Source organism: Caretta caretta, chromosome 2 (assembly GCF_965140235.1).
Source record: "Caretta caretta isolate rCarCar2 chromosome 2, rCarCar1.hap1, whole genome shotgun sequence".
NCBI classification, from domain to species: domain Eukaryota; kingdom Metazoa; phylum Chordata; order Testudines; family Cheloniidae; genus Caretta; species Caretta caretta.
In genome coordinates this window covers 192286136-192308237 of record NC_134207.1, presented here as the reverse complement: position 1 = coordinate 192308237, position 22102 = coordinate 192286136, and the positions used below count along the sequence as shown (strand labels likewise).

At 41.9% G+C, this 22102-nt stretch overlaps 1 protein-coding gene across 1 annotated transcript in view; it reads left to right on the top strand.

The window, feature by feature from the left end:
• COL6A6 (collagen type VI alpha 6 chain) overlaps positions 1 to 22102 on the top strand; it is an 86407-nt gene that overhangs the window by 33233 nt on the left and 31072 nt on the right. The window contains exons 18-28 of the mRNA XM_075125707.1: positions 267 to 329; positions 3783 to 3848; positions 5309 to 5362; positions 6537 to 6572; positions 8403 to 8465; positions 11086 to 11148; positions 12919 to 12981; positions 14108 to 14170; positions 14372 to 14422; positions 16048 to 16083; positions 21217 to 21279. Of these exons, the coding sequence (XP_074981808.1) occupies positions 267 to 329; positions 3783 to 3848; positions 5309 to 5362; positions 6537 to 6572; positions 8403 to 8465; positions 11086 to 11148; positions 12919 to 12981; positions 14108 to 14170; positions 14372 to 14422; positions 16048 to 16083; positions 21217 to 21279 (621 nt within the window). The remainder of the gene's footprint in view (positions 1 to 266; positions 330 to 3782; positions 3849 to 5308; positions 5363 to 6536; positions 6573 to 8402; positions 8466 to 11085; positions 11149 to 12918; positions 12982 to 14107; positions 14171 to 14371; positions 14423 to 16047; positions 16084 to 21216; positions 21280 to 22102) is intronic.

Sequence of the window (22102 nt, the reverse complement as noted above, 5' to 3'; positions counted from 1 at the left end):
GTTTACATATGAGCGGGAACCAACATTAAGAGCCAAGCTCGTCCAAAATTTGGAGGTGTTCCAAATCAAATCCACCTTCTGGAACTGTATTTTGTGAAGGCCTGTGACTTAACAGATTAAACAAAATCCTGGATGCAAACAGCCCTGAACCTGGGGAGTTTCTAATTCTGTATTAAAATGTTGGCGCTTGTTCCTGTCTCTTGTTTTGTTAACATCAGCAGGAAAATGATTGTTTAGATTCTCACTCAGCCATTTTATGATTTCAGGGCAGTCCAGGGTCAAGAGGACTCCCTGGTGAGCGTGGTGAGAGGGGCTTACAAGGAGATCCTGTAAGTTTTTTCCTAGGTGCAAATCTATTCTATGTTATACATCTATGACTCTATGGGGTTCCCCCAGAGCAGTAAGGGAGGGAGGGATTGTGTCACCCTGGGTGCTTCTTTGCTGTGCAGCTTTGGCTCAGAGCCCTGGCACCAGCAGCCTGGTCACAAGACAATGGCCTCACCCTGGCTTCCACCAGCCTGGTTGCTCCTTGCAGTGTGACACCAACAGCCCTTCCAGTCCTGCATCTCCCCAAAACCATCTCTCCTGCAGTGTCCAGACCCTCTCACGGGATCCTCACACAAGTATCAAGTTGGCTGCCTCCAAAGAGCAGAACACATACCAGCCTGGTAGTTTGGCTAAGGGATTTTATCCTTCAGTTTAATACAGAGCGCTGAGATGGTTTTGTAATAAAACAAGAATAAGTTGATTAACAAAGAACAGAGATTTAAATGATAAGTAAGACTAGAGGAGACAAGCTTGGTGACAAGTCAAACAAAACAAAACCTGCTTTCTAATGACTACAACTTAATTTCAGAAAGTTGTAATCATTGTCTAAGCACGTTTCTCCCCTGTAGTCCGTTTCCAGCTACTCTTGCCTCCTGGGCCAAGAGGATCCACTTTTCATGAACTCAAAGGGTGCTGCTCCCCTTTTTTCCCCTATGTGATGGATACCCCAAAGTCTTTAGTAGTTGCTTATGTCCTCAGTTTATCTTTGTTTTCAAAGTCTGGAAGCCCAAATGATCTTCCTGTGATACTTCATGCAAACAATTAGCCCATTGTTCTTAGCCACACCTGTCTTGATTGCAATTGAGCCCAAGAGGAATTGGCTATTCTTCTTTGTCTGGAAAACTGTTTTGCCTTGTTGGTCTGTTGACCGATTCTAAAACATAATATCAGAGAGTATCTATAATTTCACATACAGCTTTATTACTTACATTTCACAGTGATATTAATCATCAGAGTGTTTTCAAATGATATGCTCCAAGACACTTTTTAGATAAATATTATGTGTGAGGTGTAGAGAGTTGGCCAGGCCAGCTGACTTAGTTCTATACCACGGGGCCCCTTGGCATTGGGGTGCTCTTAGGATCACAATATTAAGGATGTGAATCTGATCTCAGAACCTCACTTATGGTGCACTAGAAAATGAATAAACTTGCAGGGAGCATAAGCCTCTGTTCAGATCTGCATGGGGATATGATATTCTTTCAAAGGTATGTTAGGACAGACGTGCATGACTATTGCACTGTAATCCCAACGATGAGGATAATAGATCAGATAAACCTAGCACATCTTAGCCTTTCATGTCTCAAGATGACAAATTTGTCTACATGTGGCTATGCAGATCTGTCAGTTGCCTCAGAGACCTACAAGAAAAATCCAGTATTATGGGACATCCTGTGGATTTATGACACTTTCTGGGGACTTTGTATCCATTCACTAGTAAATGAATTATGCTTATTCCTATGCCAATATGTAATTGTATTGCCTGAGGCAAAGATACCCTGATGATAAGCACTGTATAAAGGCTGATATTAATCTTTGTCAGATATGACATAGGGCTAAATCCTGCAGTCTTTTCCATTCTTCTTTCAGGGCCCAGTGCTGAAAGGTGCTGAGCATCCACTGTGAGATGAAGTGCCATCAATTCCCACTGAAAGTAAATGGGGGTGGGGAGCACTTACCAACACATGGGAGGAATAGTGATATCTTTTTGAATCCAGACCATAGTAGGATTTAGCCTCTGGATGGTGATCTTGTACTGTTGAATGATTACTTATAAAACAGAAGAAAAAAGTACAGCTCAGGATGAGGTTTTTTTGTTTGTTTGTTTTTTAAATAAAACAAAGAATATTCCTCTGTTTAGAACATAATATTTAAAACATTGATGAATGGAAATTACATAATGTGTGAAAAGGGACTGCAGTGTTTTCTTATGTTTATGGTAGCATGTCTCTCAGGGAATTGAAAGCTCTCACCCTGCTTCTTGAGTGGCATACCGAGGGCGTGGCCTGTCACAATCAACAGGCCAGCTTGTGAGAGTCTGACTTCAGTGAAAGGTGTGTCATATGTCATGAAATGCTGCAGCCCTAGCTGCTAATCGTTGTAGTACTTATTGGTCAGGTATAGCATTGCTGGGCTAGGTGTAAATTATGAATGCAACCATCACAAATAGAATATGAGAAATGGAGGGAAAATATTACAAATACATTTGCAAAAAGAAAAGGAGTACTTGTGGCACCTTAGAGACTAACAAATGTATTTGAGCATAAGGTTTTGTGAGCTACAGCTCATTCATTCATTCATATCTTGAATTAGCTCCCCGGACTCTGTGGATTCAGCTGAAGATAATGTATTTCTCATATAATTCCAATCAGTTGTTTGTCATTGTTATTATTAGTTTATAGTAGCACCCACAATTTGCTAAGAACTTCTCAGACATTCTGATAGGAGTGGTCCCTGCTCCAAGAAGCTCACAGTCAAAGGATAGAGGCAGACTGGCAGGCAGAAGTTAGGGGGAATGGGAAAGGAAACAATGAATAGGGATTTCTTTAAATTCAAGTCAGTTAGATGCACTGTAAACAGCTTGGCAAAAATGGAACTTTAAGGGGGAAAGAGGAACAAGGTAGAAGGCTTGCCAGTGATCTCATGGAGGCTGCATAGGGGCTTCATGGAAAAAGGCACTGAGGTGATTGTGTGAGAAGCTGACAGATGAGCAAACAAGGTTGAGAACATTAGTGGGATAGGGGTGGGGGCAGGACACACTGACAAGCTTGAATAAATAAGGAGGCGCAGAATTCTATGATGCCAAAGTGGATGGGGAGCCAGTGAGGGGAGTAACATCAAATCAGTAGGGATGAAGATGCATTCTGTCTGGTGTGACAAGGACCTGACAGAGCAACATGGCTGTGGAAATCACTATAAAAGGACAGATGTTGTAGTTGGTGAGGAGGAGAAAACACCAGGAAAAGGAGGCAGGGCTGCACTGTATTTCCAGTGTGTTCAAAGAGTGCAGTATCACCTGCAAAATTGCTAATACTTGGGTTTTTTCATGGTGGTTAAAGTTTGCCCCGCTGCCAAGACTTAGTGCCATGTACTCCCTTTGAGCTGCAGTGCCCACACAGGACTTCCACTGATTCGAGTGGGAATTCTGTCTAGTACTGAAAATAGAATGACTCTTAATGTCCCTTTTGTCTGCCCACCGTATCATAGATTCTGTGAAGTCTCGCAACACTGATTTCATAAAAACAAAAACTACAAATATTTTATCAATATGGTGTAAAGGCTGATAGGCTATTAATCTTTGTTAGACATAACAAATGGTCAACTCCTGCTCTGTTTTCCCTTTTTTTTTTTTTTCAGGGCCCCCTGCTGAAAGGTGCTGAGCATCTACCGTGAAATATTAAGTGACATCAGCTCCCATGGGAAATAAATGTACTTAACTTTGTGTCTTTGTTTAGGGTAACCCTGGATTGGACAATGACATAGTAGGGTTCAAAGGTTCAAAAGGAGAACAGGGAAGACAGGTAACTAGAAATATGTGACTTTGTTTACAGTACATTGTTTTAAATACTAACCTACAATCCTTTAAAATATAGCTATTTACAGCAAATTAAAATTAATCCATTGATAACCAAGACTGTTAAAAATAGTATGACAATTCTATCGTTCCTAATTTTATACCACAAAATACATCTGAAATCAACAAGGTGACATTCAATAAAGACATGTGCAAAATACCATATTTAGGAAGGAAAAGTCAAATGCACCACTATAAAATAGGAAATAACTGGCTAGGTAATAGTACTGCTGAAAAGGGTCTGGGGTAATAGTGGATCATAAATTGAATATGAATCAACAATGTGATGCAATTGCAAAAAAGGCTAATATTCTGGAAGGAGACTTGTATGTAAGACACCAGATGTAATTGTTCCTTTCTACTCGGCCTTGGTGGGGCCTCAGCTCAAGTACTGTGTCCAGTTCTAGGTACCACAATTTAAGAAAGATGTGAATGAATTGGAGAGAGTCCAGATGAGAGCAACCAAAATGATGAAAGGTTCCGAAAACCTGACCTGCAAGGAAAGGTTAAACAACCTGGGCATATTTAGTCTTGAGAAAAGAAGACTGAGGGAGGGAGGGACCTGATAACTCTTCCTATAGGTTTACTTGTCCTGCCTCAGCACAGGGGGCTGGATTTGATGATCTCCTGAAGTCCCTTCCAGTCCTACATTCTATGGTTCTCTGATTCTATCCTTATGGGTGATTTTGCACTCAGTGGTCCAGCTTCAGAAGTGGTCTTACATTTTTTTAAAGAGATGAAAAATAACTAAGGTGTGGATGTATGATGATTAATCATACCTACTGTCATCTGTCACCACTTATTATTATTATTATTTTTTAAAACATTTATTTTAGTACATTAATGAACTTCCACAGAAAATCTTCCAAAGTGTGTGTGGGGGGGAAGTACTTAGAGCTATTTATGGGCCCAATACTACACAGCGCCTAGCCCCCCTGAACTTCCATTGATTTCACTGTAGAGCAGTTATGGAGCATCAGTACAAGACTTGGATTATCGGCATAGTACGCATGAGATCAATGTTGATACACAACAGAATGGTAACTGTAATGACAAACATGCAGCACTTTCCAGACAAATATAGTTTGAGGGCAACATCAGTGATTATTTTGATGTTACTACTTTATGAAATGTACCGTAACACAATGGCATTTCTTTGATGTTGTTTGATGATGTTGCATAGATTAAGTCGTGCACTTAAAATACTATGTTTCTGTTCTTAATTCTGACAGATGGGTGAGTGGTTACAGATGTTGTGTGCCCAAGTGTTATGAAAAGAATTTTTTCCCATTGGTTTGCATGTCCACTGTTCATGACTAGATGGCTTAATAATCTGGAAAAATATAAAAAGTTTGGAATTTGAGTGACAATTGAGATATAACATGAAATTAAATTTCTCATTTCCAGGGTGAAAGAGGACCAAAGGGCTCACCAGGGTCACCAGGCTCTCAGAGAACCACAGTAAGAACCCATATAGACAAGGAGACTAAATATGCAAAGGAAATACTTTATATTAATCCAAGGTAGAAAGAATGATCTCAGAGTCCATAAATTTAACCTTGATCAATCACTCCGTCAGCCTCCATTCACTGCAGGAAGTTGAGATGAATAAATCTCTGATAGACTGCCCTGAAAAAATTAACACTAGCAGTAGCCTCTGATTCCAGGCAAACTCTTTCCTCTTGAATAGGGCTACCCTACACAACTGACTGACTATCAGAGACAAAATAGCTTCCTCGTTTCTTTCAGATTTGGACCCTACTGCAATACTACCCAGTTTCTGTCCCCCAACTCTTGTTGGTGACTTCGCTTCTCTGCTGCTTTTTTCTCCTTCCAAAGAAAGAGAAATTCTGCAAAGATAGAGTATGCAAATTCTTTTCTTCTGGTGTGGCAATGTAGCAGGGTGACCAGGCTCCTGCCTCTGTCCCAGTCTACAAACTACTCAGAGATCCTTGTGCTGGTCCAACACCTTGTGCAGTTTATTTACAAATGGATTCATAATACATACAGCTCTTGTAACAAGAAGGGGAGCGCAATCTCTCTCTCTGCCTGCTTCCCCCTTTCCACTTCCTTCCTGTGCCTATTTGTGGGCTCTGCCTAAGGGCTTAATTAGCCTTTCTGCCCTTCCCCACCCACAAATTAGGCACAGCTCTGCTTAATCAGCTCCATTCTGCCTTGCTTCATTGGAGCTACTGTGAACAGAGTGCTGACTCAGCCTTTCTTGCCTAGCGCTCTGTCATAGGCAGTTATCAATAAGAACAGACTAATGAGGTGGGAACCTTTCCTACTGCTTGATGGGAAATGTCTTTAAACTCTACAGCCACAACCAATTTTATAAACACATCTGTTTTGCTAGGGCGGACAGGGCATGAATGTTTTAGTCCTCTTGGCACAGCAGGACTGAAGCGTGTGAGCAAAGTGATAGCAAAGTATATCCCGACACATCTATAATAACTTTCCCTTTGCTCTCAATCACTGCTCTAACATGTACAGTAACTTGAGCATGTACTAAAGCATTATGTGAATATCAAATTATCTGAAAAAAATTGACCTAGTTGCTACAACTTCTCTACTGTTTGTCATTTAATTGAGAGATAGAACTGGGGTCTAACAAACATCTATCTTGTTTTGTCAGGGAGCAAAGGGTCGAAGAGGAACACCAGGTCCGCAGGTAGGTTTCATTAATTTCCCATATCTACAGTAGGACTAACGTGGGAGCTTTCCTGCCTTCTAAAATATTTGCAGAGTTGAATATTTATTTTAGATTTGTTATAGCATATAGGATAAAGGACAAATCCTGCTTGTCTTACTTATGCAATTAATCTCAGTGACTTCAGTAGTATTACTTGTGGGTCCTAGTTCAGCAATGCATATGCTGCACAAGTCCCATTGAAGAACTAGTCCCATTCATGAGAACTAGTAGCTGAAAGCCCATGCTGTTGCCTCGGTGTAATCCATAAAGTCGTGTTTTTGTTTTTTTTTAAAAAAGGCCAAAAATGGCTGAATTTATAAATTGAATGGTTTTAGAGTAGCAGCTGTGTTAGTCTGTATGCATCTGATGAAGTGGGCTGTAGCCCACAAAAGCTTACGCTCAAATAAATTTTAGTCTCTAAGGTGCCACAAGTACTCCTGTTCTTTTTATAAATTGAATGATAGGCTGCCAATCCCAGTGATGATTGAACCTCGTGCTAGTATAAACAAAAGGAGCTTTCAGCCATGCCTGTAGTTGTTTTCATCTCTTCACACTGAGTATACAGGCATTCTAGGCTTCAGAGTAACACATGAGTGACAATCGTGGAATGTCATTGTACTGAGTAAGCATGTGCTGAGACTTTGCTGAATAGACTTGGACTACTGAATCTGGGCTTGAGTGTATGAGATGAGCAGGATCGGGCCCTCATACTATAACCAGCACCATAAAAATCCAAATTGTACAAAATATGGCACTGTAGAGCATTAATAGTGAAAGATTATGGATGCATAATAATTTATTTGAAGGACATTGTCAAGTCAAACTTGAATCTAAATGAGATCTTGTGACAAGAAGTTTTTACAAAACCTGAGAGCAAAAAAAAAAGTTTCTGTAACGTTCCAGTGCAACAAAAATAATCATTTCCCTGCAGTGTTTTCAGTTCAAACAGCACTGAGACACTAAAAGTGAAACTGAGATTTTTGTTGTCAAAGACAGAGAAATGAAAAACTGAAAATAAACCAGAATAAATATTTTCAGTTTTAATCATCTGAGATATTAGAAGTGTGTTTTGTTTCGAGACGATTTTTAACCTGGTAACACTCCTTTACAAAATACTTTTTGCTCTTTAAACAAAATAAAGATACATTATGTTGCACAGTACATAGTACTGGATTGCATTGTATAGGCACTGCCCCATGTTAGGTGTAGTATGGGATGGAATCCAGAAGACATGCACATTCTGCTTGCCTCTTTGAGGTCTATAGGGGTGCTAGTCTTACAAAGTTCTTGGGCTGAGGTGAGTGCAGAGTTGTAATTGTGATGTGCCCCTAAAGAGGGGTAAAACATGGGCAGGAGGCTCCTTGCACTCTCCCTCAATTATGCACAATTGTATGGAAAAATATTGTCCAACTGCTAAACTGGAAAAACATGTCTCAAAAACCACGTTTCAGGCATTTTGTCTTATAACAGCTGCCTTGGTTATAAGCTCAGCCTGCTTTGTGGCAATAAATAAGCTTCACTTAATTTCTGGATTTTAAAAACAATTTTTTAAATCCATGCGTTGCAATGACCAGCTTTATTAAAAATATGGTAGGTTATGCTGATAGTCTGTGAAGCCACTATGCTAAGAAATGTAATTTGATCTAAATGCTGACTCTTTAGAGAAACGTCTCTTAATGAAAAGAAAAGAGGTGTTCAAATGCCAAATAAATGGTATTAGAAATTGAAAATATCATACTGTTCTCCTGGCAGATCAGTCGCTGTTATGATCACTTGAGAAAATTGTTACAATACTGTCTCTTAATACAGGGGGAGGAAGGAGCTCCTGGCTCACAGGGCTTTCCAGGAAAACCAGGATTTCAAGGATCCCAGGTGAATATTAACATTCATCTAGGTCAGGGGTTCTCAAACTTCATTGCACCGTGACCCCCTTCTGACAACAAAAATTAGTACACGACCCTAGGAGTGGGGACTGAAGCCTGAGCCCACACGAGCCCCACTGCTCAGGGCATGGGGGCCAATGCCAAAGCCTGGTGGGGCCAAAACTGAAGCCCAAGGGCTTCTGCCCTAGGCGGGAGGCCTGTAACCTGAGCCCCACCAGCCAGGATTGAAGCCCTCAGGCTTTGGCTTTGACCCCGGGTGGTGGGATTTGGGCTTTGGCCCTGGACGATGGGGCTTGAGCTTTGGCCCCAGGCCCCAGCAAGTCTAATTCCAGCCCTGCTGACCCCATTAAAACAGGGTCGCAACCCACTTTGAGGTCCCGACCCACAGTTTGAGAACCGCTAATCTAGGTATTTTCGGGGAGAAGGAGGACTTGAAATACAAAGGAGAAATGAAATAGTCTATGTCCAAAAATCATAGGGTCCAGTGTCCATACTCACACAAAGCTTAGTCCTGCCTTGAGTGCAGGGGACTGGGCTAGATGACCTCTTAAGGTCCCTTCCAGTTCTATGATTCTATAAAGCTAACATGTGAGTGAATATATTGTTGGTGGCTAGCAACTAGCAGCATTAGTTTGAGTTGGGCATAGCATAGTAAGGCAGGCACAGTGCAAACTTCCCTACACAGCTCTGGCTTTCCTGGCTTGCAATATCTCTGATGTTCCAGTACTGCCCTTCTGTTGAGCAAATAATGCCTCCTATCTAGATCTGGACTTCTGACCACAGTTTTCTGTGGCCCAGATTGGAAGCCTCTTCCTCATGTTGATGAGTAATCCAGTGAAATAGCTTGTGTAACCATAGGCGCTGACTCCGTGGGTGCTCCAGGGCTGGAGCACCCCGGAGAAAAATTGGTTGGTGCTCTGCACCCACCAGCAGCTCCCTGCCCCACCCCCTCGACTCTAGCTCACCTCCCCTTCCGTCTCCTACGCGAATGACGCCACGTGCTCACTTTTTCCCCCCAGCTCCCAGCACTTGCGCCATGAAACAGCTGTTTCACACAGCGAGCGCTGGGAGAGAGGGGAAATGCGGCGTGCTTGGGGAAGAAACCAGGGCGGGGATTTGGGGAAGGGGTCCAATAGGGGCAAGGAGGGGGCGGAGTTGGGGCGGGGACTTCGGGGAAGGGGTTGGAATGGGGGTGGAGTTGGGGCGGGGCCAGGGAGGGGGGGGCGAGAGCACCCACCGGCACCGGGGAACGTTGGTACCTATGTCTGTAACCAATGTGAGTAAGGGATTCACAATCTGGCCCTGTGTGATTTTAGACGTATGTTAGATCCCTGCATTGTAAATATGGATATAGATTCACTCTTGCAGGTACAAAGGCTGCAAATTGAAGAAACTGTATTGGGGATTTCCTTGAAGCTAACACCTGGGGAGGCAGCTGCACCAGAGTGCCATCCCATGGGTGCAAATCCGCATCCTTCTCAGCAAGTCTATCTCATCCCCTCCAAATTGCCCCATCTTCTGACTGCCAGATGCTGGGACTGGACATCAGGGGATGGATCACTTGATAATTGCCTTGTTCTGTTCATTCCCTTCGGGGCATCTGGTATTGGCCACTGTCAGAAGACCGAATAGTGGGCTGGATAGACCATTGGTCTGACCCAGCATGGCCGTTTTCTTATGTTCTTGCATGCACCTGGACCTCTTCAGCAGAAAGGGACTTAGGGGCAGCTGAACTCCTGTTCTTGGCTGACTGTCTGCTATGGGAACCCAGTGTCTGTAGCTGTGTGCTAGAACTCACTGATTATTTTTTCTTTACATTTTTAATGCATTGTATTTTTCTTTGGCGGGGGGACCTTTGCTGACATTTTAGTGGGGAGCTGTTGGGAGTTGGTGTAATTCTCCTCCCCTCCCCCCCCCCGGGAGGATGGAGAATGCTTGTGTGGGTAAGAGCAGAATAATGGATCTTATCAAAAGTCAGCTGTGAGTTTAGGAGAAACCCTACTACCGCAGCCCCACAGGCGCAGAGGACCCCTTGGCAGCAGATCCTGGGCAATTCCACTGTGAAGGATCGCATGATATGGGGGCTGTTCCACAGCTCCAGAAAGACGCCCAGAGCACAGCAGGTCATTGCCATGGGGTAGGAGCTAGCTGGGAGCATGACCAGGGGATCCACAGTAATGCAGGTGATCCCAGGTCGTTCCTCCTCCTCACAGAGGGACGTTTATAAACTATTCCATCTTTAGCAGCCTCCCTTGAGGGTATCTTGCCAGTCTATCTGGACAGGATTCCTCCCATCCTTCCCCCTACAGATCTCCCTAGTCCTTCCCAGCTTCTCCCCACCCCCACCTGCTCCCCCCCACACACCTATTCAGCTGGAGAGTAGCTGTGCCCCTGAATCTTTGTTTCCCCATATGTAAAATGGGGAGAATATCTATCACACAGTGATGATATAAGGATGAATCAGGTGTTTTAAGAGCACTTTCAAGACATAAAGCCTATATAACGGGCTAAGTGGTGTTATTTCATAAGACAGGGTATTTAATATTTCTGTTTGTAATATATGCATTTGTGTGTTAACTGGATTTTCTGTCCTATAACATACCTTCTAGGGACAAAGAGGAATTGTAGGTGTGAATGGAGAGAAAGGAAGTGAAGGAAGTAAAGGTCTTCAGGTAAAAATACTGTGTGAAGTTCACTCAGTGTTCTACTCACTGTGTGTGTAACCAGTGGGAGACTTCCATTTTTACTGCTGTTTTACTGCATTCTTTGTTTCAAAATTCCTGTGCAGTGTATCATGATATTCTGTCAGAGAGAAATGTATTCGTAAGGGGCTAAAGGAATTTTAAACATCTCAGAGCAATGATAAACTGTTTTATATTATAAGAAAAAAATCTGCAATAGCTATATAGCAATTCATTTCTATTCTATCATGACCCACCAGTTTATTTAAGGGTACAGGAGAATGTATGTGTGTGTGTGTGTGTGTGTGTGTGTGTGTGTGTGTGCATAAATATTGCAAAACATAGATTTAAAATGTTTTTAAGGTTGTAAAATGAACTACTCAAGAGTTAGAAAATAACAGAACTTTCGTTTTATGATAGTGTTTAATTAAATGACATACAACTATGAGACTTAGGAAGCTGTAACTGGTACCTTGACAGTCACAGAAACTGGACCATTGAGTCTGAACCATGGTACAGCCACTGAATCTGGACCTATCCACTAGACAATTTAACGAGAAAGCTATCCAAATCTTCTTCCTGTTCTCCATTTGGCAGACGGGGCAATTATCAGTTTGATTTTTCTAGGCTGGGTTTTTCAAATGTTGAGGCAGGGGGAAATTCCCATTGAAATCAATGGGATGAGAGGTAGGCCAGTGTGGAGTACTTTTGAAATCTCACCTAACGTTTATATTTGCTTCGTTGCCATACTTTCCTTTCTCTTGGCAGTACTGTCTAAAATAAATGTCTGATGATTCCATTGCTGCTTTGCTTTTTTGTATTTGGCAGTTTGCATCTTAACTGAGCAGCTATTATTTACCTGTTTCCAAAGTATTTACCGTCAATTTACCACGCAGAGAGGCTAGATTCCTAATTTCTTCCAGGATTTTCTTTATTTCTGACAAGTTGTCACCTTTATTGTGACTGGAGTCTCTGGAAAACCATTGCACTCAAACAGCTAGACACATCAAGTTTCAATAATGGAAGAAACTGTATTAGGGAGTTCCCTGAAGCTAACAATGGGTCTTCTCCAGATTCTCTCTTGTAAACTTCCTTAAAGCCATATATGTCATTTGGGTATATTTGTGTTCGAAAGATGTGGCCACTGTGACAAAATAAAAAATTGTGACAAAATTCTGCTTCTGTTTTCAATGGGACAAAATTCTGCTTATGTCCCATTGAAATCAATATGATCCATACAAACCTGCTACAAAGCAGTGGAGATTGCATCCACTAAAGGCAGAATTAGGTCTTTCTGGTTTATATATGACTAATATAGAGACTGTGTGGATGAGAAGCCAGTAGTAACTTTGTCTGGATTTTTTTTTAAATGAATGAAGAATAGGTTTTAAGTCGACAGTATAATCACTTTATAGACACATCTCTATTTGTCTGGAATTGAGCAAACAATGTTTGATGGATACTGAAAAAATGTTCTGTACCAGTCAAACTAGTGAATGGCCTTCATCTTATACAAATTTGCTGCCATCCTGGTAGGAAAATAAATGTTTGGTCTAGACTTGAAGCAATGAATCTAAGCGTTATTTGTGTTGACTGCTTTTGCTGCCTGCCAGATGTCTGCAGGAAAAGCACACGTGGCACAGCTGAGACTAGATTCTTGTCATTCTACATGAAGTGCTAATGAAGCAAAGTGATTTGTTTGGGGTTGTTTTTTTTTTCCCCCAAATTCTCACTAGGTATCATATGTTCATTTAATTTCAGGGTAAATGGGGAGCTGCGGGTCCAAAAGGGAGTCCTGGCAGTCCTGGAATGAGAGGAAATAAAGTAGGTTTCATTCCTTTAACTACTTTTGTTGTTGTTTTAAAGTTAATTTGTTTGTTCCCACCTGAAGATCTTGCCTTTGAGCCTGCTCCTGAAACAATCATTCAGGCAAAAGTCAATGGAAGTAGGGTTGTGGTTTTTTGTTTGTTTGTGTTTGAATAAGGACTACAGGTCTTTGACCTCAGTGGCAGCTCTATGCACAGTTCAAGGGCAGTGCATAATCATAAGTAAGGCTAGATTTCAGTCACAGGTATTTTTAGTAAAAGTCATAGACAGGTCACGGGTCACGAATTTTTGTTTACTGCCCGTGACCTGTCTGACTTTTACTATATACTCCTAACTAAAACTTGGTCTGGGGGGGCCACAGGTGCTCTGGGGGGTGAGCTCAGGGGGGGCACAGATGCTGGGGCAGGGGGTGGCCCAGCTACCCCATTGGTGCTGAGGGGGACACGGGCCGTGACGGTGGCACATGGCCCGGGACCTTCACTGGTGTTTTGTGGGAGAGGGTTGGCCAGGCTTCAGGCTCCCTACCCGGCTCTGACCGGCATGTCCCTGCAGCTCCAAGGGGGAGGGGCATCCAGGTGGGCTCCGTGCGCTGCTCCCACCACAAGCGCTGGCTCCACAGCTCCCATTGGCTGGGAACCGCAGCCAATGGGAGCTGCTGGGGCAGTGCCTGTGGGCACGGGCAGTGTGCGGAGCCCCCTGGTCCCTCTGCCTAGAAGTTGCAGGGACATGCCAGTGCGAGCCAGGGAGCCCCCTGCCCCCACACTGAGGTAAGCGCCGCCCCGCACCGCAAACCTCTGCCCCAGCTCTGAGCCCCTTCCCACAAGCCAAGATGCTGCTGCTGGCTCAGGGGCTGCCTGGCTTGGGTAGCCCCTGAGCCAGCCACACGGTCTACTGCAGAAATCACAGTGGTCACGGAAAGTCGTGGTATCTGTGACTTCCATGACAGACATGCAGCCTTAATCATAAGTAATTTAAGTGAGATTTACTGTTTATATTTATTAAACCTTTTGATTGTAGCTTCTCCAGTATTCTTAAAATCAGTTGGCTAGAAAGATTAATCAGGCTCTGTGGGTTTAAAAGATGTTACTTACAAGTCTGAGATCGCATTAATTGCATTTAACAGGGAGAATATGGTGATCCTGGAGAGAGAGGACAGAGAGGGCCGCCAGGTCAACGGGGAATGCAGGTTTGTGTTTTATTCTCTCCATGTGCCGTGTGTGGCCAAAATCTAGTCCTTCATTTATAAATTGCCAATCCTGTCACTTCTCTCTGTCCTCCTGACATTTGGGTTGCTACACAAACACTTAGAATTAATATAGACATTAATAGCCGGAGTAAAGCACAGACAGGAAAAGCAGATGATTTAATAATAATTGTCTATTCACAGGGAGAAGATGGTGCTACGGGATATGGTGGACCAGGAAAGAAAGGAGAGAAGGTAAACATGAAAAAGGAAAAATAAATGGAAACTCTTAACTTGTTTTTACATTATTTTAGTGAGAGTGAAAACTGCAGGGGAAAAAAGTCCTTTCATTATCATCTCTGACTGTAAACCCTGCAAGCTGATCGAGACAGGCAGACTCCTGCACCTATTGACTTCGCAGAGGGGCTGCATAAAGATCCACCAGATGGATCACATTGCAAGATTAGGGCCGTAAGTTGTAATGTCATTGTGGGAGGGGGGATTGTTGTTTTTATTTGTCCATCAATTGCCCTGTGTACCTGTGGCAACATATAAACATTAGAAAATAAGTTATAAACTCTCTTAAATTAGAGTAAAAGATAAAAATATAACAGTAGTAATAACCCTAATTATTTACTGGAGCATTATTTTAATGTTGTTGTGTTGTTGTAACAATATTTTAATGCTGTCCACACTCAGGAAGATATTGTTCCTGCCCTGAAGGGCTTCCAGTCTAAAAAGACAAGCAACACATGAAGAGTGCAGGAGAAGGATAGAATCAGATTTATATACCCTTCTGTAGACACATTTTATATAGTTTAGATGCATTTTACGGTTAAATAAGTTCACATTTACATTTACTATCATTATTTAGAAAACCTCTTTTGAAATGAGAGAAAAAATTCTGCCGCACTAAAACTAATCAGAGAATAGTTCTAATTTACTCCAAAAAATGCTTCCAGTATTGATTCCCCTCTACTTTGAACTGTGAGGTCTAATATTTTGATATATCAAATCTTTCTGTCAGTCACAGGTGCCTGACAGCTTAGCCAGTGCCTGTTCACTGTACAGTTCCTGTCTGTATTTAGGAAAGACTAGTAAAGCTATCCTGGAGTATTTCATCTTTACATAGTCACTTCCTTTTAATTTATCAATGCAATTAGGAGCACATGAATAGCCCAGTAAAGTACAGTGCTGCTTTATTTAAATTTTAAATGATATATGTCTGAGTATAATAAGGGAGAACAGAACGCTTTTCAAAAACTTTTTGTCTTTGTCCTGGGTAACTACTGCCAGACTCCCTGAACTTCTTCATCCATTTCTGTTAACCCTATTAATGCAAACCTCACCTTTTTAAACTCCTTCTGGCAAGCCCATCCCACTTTAGTAACATGCTGTCACACCCCTACTGTACCTCTTGCTTCCCCCCCGCCTGCCCCAATACTTCATATGTTCTAAGGACTTAATCCAGAAAGGTGCTTCCATTGGGAATTTAGGGTAACAAGCACATTGCAGGATTGGGCTCTAAACTTCCTGGTCTGCAGATGTATTTTGGGTGCAATCCAACCCCCATTAAAATCAATGGCAGTCTTTTCATTGACTCTAACAGGAGTTGGATCTGGCCCTTTATGCATCAGTTGTATCATTCAGCTTAAACTATAAGATTCTTGCATCGGGCTGTGCCGTCTTCTGCATTTTGTACAATCCATGTTAGCACCTCAAAAAATAATAGATAGCAATAATAATACTGTTTTCCAGCACATTGCTAGTTTCACTGTTTATTATTGAGTTGTGTCTGATTCTGAAAAGTCAAATATAGAAAAAACTGAGTAGAAATATCAATGTGGTGATAATTTTACCTTATTTACTGTAAATAACAGGGACAAGAAGGATTCACCGGAGATATTGGACTGAAGGTATTGTGCTTCACCTTTATGTTGTAGCTTTCTGATCAGCAGACTTGAGTCTCCGTTCCATTACACTACTTTTGCACCAACACAACTCTGCTGCAGTTAACAGTTATGTTGGCATAAACTCAAGATAAGAGTGGAGACTTTAAGGATGGAAATAAGTTTCAGTGGTAGAATAAAAAAAAACATTCTTGATGTTTCATGGGAAGAAAGTCCTGATTTATATGTCAACATCTGAAATTCCTTATGATACTAAAGGACTAAAAAAAAAATTCTTGTCTGATCACCTTATTGCCTGGAAATTTTTAACAGTTTTTTAATTTATCACTTTTTAATTATTGTGTGTCATTTCTGAGGTTGTTGGTGGAGTCAAATCTTACGTTTAGAGATATGCTGAAACAGCCTCTAAATATAGGAATAGCTATGTGTTGTGCCTGCCAGTTTAGGAGTATGTGTCCCACTTCTTCCTGTCAGTAACGTGGAGCAGGTAGCCGATAGTGTCAGCAGTTACAAAGCACAGTTATCCAAACAAAGTGCCAGGAAAAAATCCCCAGATAACATCTTGCACAGCCTTAGATGCACTTTTGCGTTTTGTCTTGTAGTGTTGTGTATGAATCTGTGTGTGATATACATAGTCTACTGAAGCTATGTGTATGAAAAATACACTATTAACTAGACTTTTGTGCTGTGCATTACATATGAAGTGTGACATCAATGTGTTGCGTAAGTGATGGTGAAAATATGCTGGTGTGTACGTATAGACCAACTAAATTCATTGCCTCATCTCCTGAATTACACACAAATTACAGGTTGAAAAAATAATGTATAGTAGTACACGACTGATTATATTATCAAAATTACCCATTTTGGGGAGAAATTACCCATTTTGACACATTAACAGGCTCCAGTTTTTTTTAAATGTCAGCCCTAAAAGCAAGTCTGACATGCTCATCCTTAACTATTAGCAATGCTTTACAACTGTAAAACCAAACACCCAAAAGTCATGTACTGCTGACGCAGCTTCTTTGAGGGAGAATATATAAAACCAGGCCTACAGTTTCCCCATGTACTCTTTCTAACTAGTCACTTTAAGGTAAAAAGACAAGTTGTTTCTTCCATTCTTTTGTTTTCACTGCAGAATGTGTTTCTGTTGATATTTTATTTGCTCTAGAGTTGAATCAGGGTGAGGAAAGACTCTATGCCACCTTCGTACTCTTCTGATCAGTTGTACCTGAAAGTAACTAGGAGCAGGCTAAGAGCTACTCTAAAATCTCAATCCTGCTCCCGTTGACTTCAGTGGTGCCAGATTGTTTCCTCCTCTGCTGCACTTACAGGAATAATCTCCTCAGACAGAGATCACCAGAACATGACCATAATCCACTTTACATCTAGCTCTCCCCTGACAAACACTCTATCCTGAGGGAAGTAGCTGATACATTGCCAGTTACTTCCACTTTATACCACCAGGGGATTCTCCTGCACTAGGGTTATCGTCCACCAGCCCTATTAGGTTTCAGAGTAGCAGCCGTGTTAGTCTGTATCCGCAAAAAGAACAGGAGTACTTGTGGCACCTTAGAGACTAACCAATTTATTTGAGCATAAGCTTTTGTGAGCTACAGCTCACTTCATCGGATGCATGCAGTGGAAAATACAGTAGGAAGGTAGATAGATATACACACAGAGAGAACATGAAACAGTGGGTGCTATCATACACACTATAACGAGAGTGATCAGTTAAGGTGAGCTATTACCAGCAGGAGAGAGGGAAAAAAAACCTTTTGTAGATAATCAAGATGGGCCATTTCCAGTTTGGCCAATGTACGTGACAGAGGGGCATTGCTAGCGCATGATCACATTGGTACATGTGCAGGTGAAAGAGCCTCTGATCGTGTGGCTGATGTTATTAGGTCCTATGATGGTGTCCCCTGAATAGATATGTGGATGCAGTTGGCAACGGGCTTTGTTGCAAGGACAGGTTCCTGGGTTAGTGTTTTTGTTGTGTGCCGTGTGGTTGCTGGTGAGTATTTGCTTCCGGTTGGGGGGCTGTCTGTAAGCAAGGACTGGCCTGTCTCCCAAGATTTGTGAGAGTGATGGATCATCCTTCAGGATAGGTTGTAGATCCCTGATGATGTGCTGAAGAGGTTTTAGTTGGGGGCTGAAAGTGACTGCTAGTGGCGTTCTACCAATGTGATATATGCCATCATGTGCCAACAGTGCCCCTCTGCCATGTACATTGGCCAAACCAGACAGTCTCTACGTAAAAGAATAAATGGACACAAATCAGATGTCAAGAATTATAACATTCAAAAACCAGTTGGAGAATACTTCAATCTCCCTGGTCACTCGATTACAGACCTAAAAGTCGCAATATTACAACAACAAAAAATCAAAAAAACACTCCAACGACAGACTGCTGAATTGGAATTAATTTGCAAACTGGACACTATTAAATTAGGCTTGAATAAAGACTGGGAGTGGATGTGTTATTGCACAAAGTGAAACTATTTCCCCATGTTTATTTTCCCCCCCTACTGTTCCTCACACGTTCTTGTCAACTGCTAGAAATGGCCCACCGTGATTATCACTACAAAAGGTGGTTTTTTTTTCCTCTTCCCCCACCCCCTCCTGCTGGTCACCTTAACTGATCACTCTCGTTATAGTGTGTATGATAAAACCCATTGTTTCATGTTCTCTGTGTGTGTGTATATATGTATATAATCTTCCTACTGTATTTTCCACTGCATGCATCCGATGAAGTGGGTTTTAGCCCACGAAAGCTTATGCTCAAATAAATTTGTTAGTCTCTAAGGTGCCACAAGTACTCCTATTCTTTTTGCAGCCCTATTAGGATAGCTCTCCAGCTAGTAGGCTCTCTTTTGAGCTGCTCAAAGTAGCCAGGAGAGGGCTGAGTGCCTGGTGCTGGGAGTCTAAATATAGTAAGGAGATACTTGGTCTACACCAATAATCTTGCACAACTGGGAATTAACACAGTAAAATATTCAGCATGGTATGTTGTACTTTTTAAACTTTCTCACAGGTAGATGCCAACCTGGCACAAAGAGCATTTTGATATCTTCTTTTTAGTTTTAGCAGTGCAAAATAGAGTTTCAGGGGAAGTACCAATGAAAAATAATGTTAAAAAAGATAAAGTTCTTACATCTCCTCTATGACTCTTATACAGTAAAAATATGCAATATGGATCAGTTGCTTCATTTAATTAAAACTTAACTAAAATAAAGATGGTATTGGGCCAACATCCAATTAAGTTATAGAAGGGCCTGAGCTGAAAAATTCAAAACAGGATCTCAGGTTTTGGTTCAGCCCATAGTAGAGATACAGACCAGCTGTGAAATTTTGGATCCTTATCTGGGTTTGGATTGTGAACTTGTCTCCTCAAAGTTCAGACACGTTTCAGATTCAGACTTTTAGTTTGGGTCAATCTCTAAAAATCAATATATTTCCAAAGCAAATAAGTTAGAGGCAAATCACCCCTTGCTTTTCTGCCGGCACAGAGGCTTTGACCACAACCAGACCAATAAGGTTTCACTGCACAGGGGCTATGATAGGATATGGGGAATGTGTGCAGAGGTCTGCATCCCAATACTGAGAAGTCCCTAATAAGTTCTTAAGCAGCATTTTTCTTTCTTTGCCTATCTGTACATTTCTGTTATTGTTGATGGAAATATTCTTTAAATCAGTTTATGTATGTACAGAGAAATTGACATTTACATATAAAAATCTAATCCTTCCAAGTTATGGAGCTGGTATTTGGGGTGGAAGGTAGGGCAGGGGTTGGGTGTGGAGGGTCAGTGTTTAGGACCATTATATGTTAACAAAAATAATCAGCGGTAGAGTGTTAGCATACTAAATAGACTAGCACTTCACATGGAAAGAATAAGAACTTAAATATTCCCCACTGACTCAGCAAAATGTGCATTTTCTGAAAAAAGAAAAGGAGTACTTGTGGCACCTTAGAGACTAACCAATTTATTTGAGCATGAGCTTTCGTGAGCTACAGCTCACTTCATCGGATGCATACCGTGGAAACTGCAGCAGACTTTATATACACACAGAGATCATAAAACAATACCTCCTCCCATCCCACTGTCCTGCTGGTAATAGCTTATTTAAAGTGATCATCAAGTTGGGCCATTTCCAGCACAAATCCAGGTTTTCTCACCCTCCACCCCCCCCACACACAAACTCACTCTCCTGCTGGTAATAGCCCATCCAAAGTGACAACTCTCTACACAATGTGCATGATAATCAAGGTGGGCCATTTCCTGCACAAATCCAGGTTCTCTCACCCCCCTCCAAAAAACACACACACAAACTCACTCTCCTGCTGGTAATAGCTCATCCAAAGTGACCACTCTCCCTACAATGTGCATGGTAATCAAAGTGGGCCATGTCCAGCACAAATCCAGGCTTTCTCACCCCACCCCACCCCCCTTTTTTTTTTTTCTTTTTTTTCCCAGGGACGGACACACACACACACACACACACACACACAAACTCACTCTCCTGCTGGCAATAGCTCATCCAAACTGACCACTCTCCAAGTTTAAATCCAAGTTTAACCAGAACGTCTGGGGGGGGGGGGTAGGAAAAAACAAGGGGAAATAGGCTACCTTGCATAATGACTTAGCCACTCCCAGTCTCTATTTAAGCCTAAATTAATAGTATCCAATTTGCAAATGAATTCCAATTCAGCAGTTTCTCGCTGGAGTCTGGATTTGAAGTTTTTTTGTTTTAAGATAGCGACCTTCATGTCTGTGATTGCGTGACCAGAGAGATTGAAGTGTTCTCCGACTGGTTTATGAATGTTCTAATTCTTGACATCTGATTTGTGTCCATTTATTCTTTTACGTAGAGACTGTCCAGTTTGACCAATGTACATGGCAGAGGGGCATTGCTGGCACATGATGGCATATATCACATTTGGGGGATGGGGGTGAGACACCACACACAACACTACTTGTATATATTTTTGTATATACCTATTTCATATCAGTCTTTGTGCTCTTAAAAGCGAGATGTATGAATGGAAGAATAAACAGCAAGAACCATTTCTTGAGTTATTCACATTTTTGTTTTACTGAATAGCCATTTTCAGTTTTGCTGTATCCAATTAATTAGGGTGAAATTGGAGAAAAGGGAGTTCCAGGAGAACTTGGACCAAAAGGAATCAGAGGAAAAATGGCAAGTACCCTTTTATGAATATTGATTTGTCTTGAGATTGGCTTGTTGTGAATGCAGAAATCACATGTCATTTTACCTACCCAGCTGACAGAAATCTGTTTTAAATGGATATCTTTTAACCTGCTGAATGTATGTATATCACATCTATTGTAAGCACAATAGTCCAGATCCCGCACTCTGTTGCAGTTGCTTTGTACACCACTAGCACGTCTAAAACTGGTGTAGCCAGCTATGGAAGATCAACCTAGTGCAAGAGGTGGCCTCCAGTGGCCTATAGCTGGATACCATGTCTGTCTCTTCAGACCAGTGCAATGGGCCACTACCTTGAATGGTCCCTTACAATATATGCTAACTACTTATGCTGAACAATCTGTTCCACCTTGCCTTTTGCTGTGACACTGGGAGTACCTTTCCCAGACCTGAAGAAGAGCTCTGTGTGGCTTGAAAGCTTGTCTCTCTCCAAGAGAAGTTGGTTCAATAAAAGATATTACCTCGCCCACCTTGTCTGTCTTTGGACCTAGAACTAGACAAGTTCATAGAGGATAGGTCCATCAATGGCTATTAGCGAGGATGGGCAGGAATGGTGTCCCTAGCCCCTATTTGCCAAAAACTGGGAATGGGTGACAGGATGAATCACTTGATGATTACCTGTTCTGTTCATTCCCTCTGGGACACCTGGCATTGGCCACTGCCAGAAGACCCAGTACTGGCTAGATGGACCACTGGACTGACCCAGTGTGGCCATTCTTTTGTTCTTATGACCAATGGCAACCTGAATAATTTACACTGGAAGACTGGTGTAGCACAGAGCAGGCTCCAAATC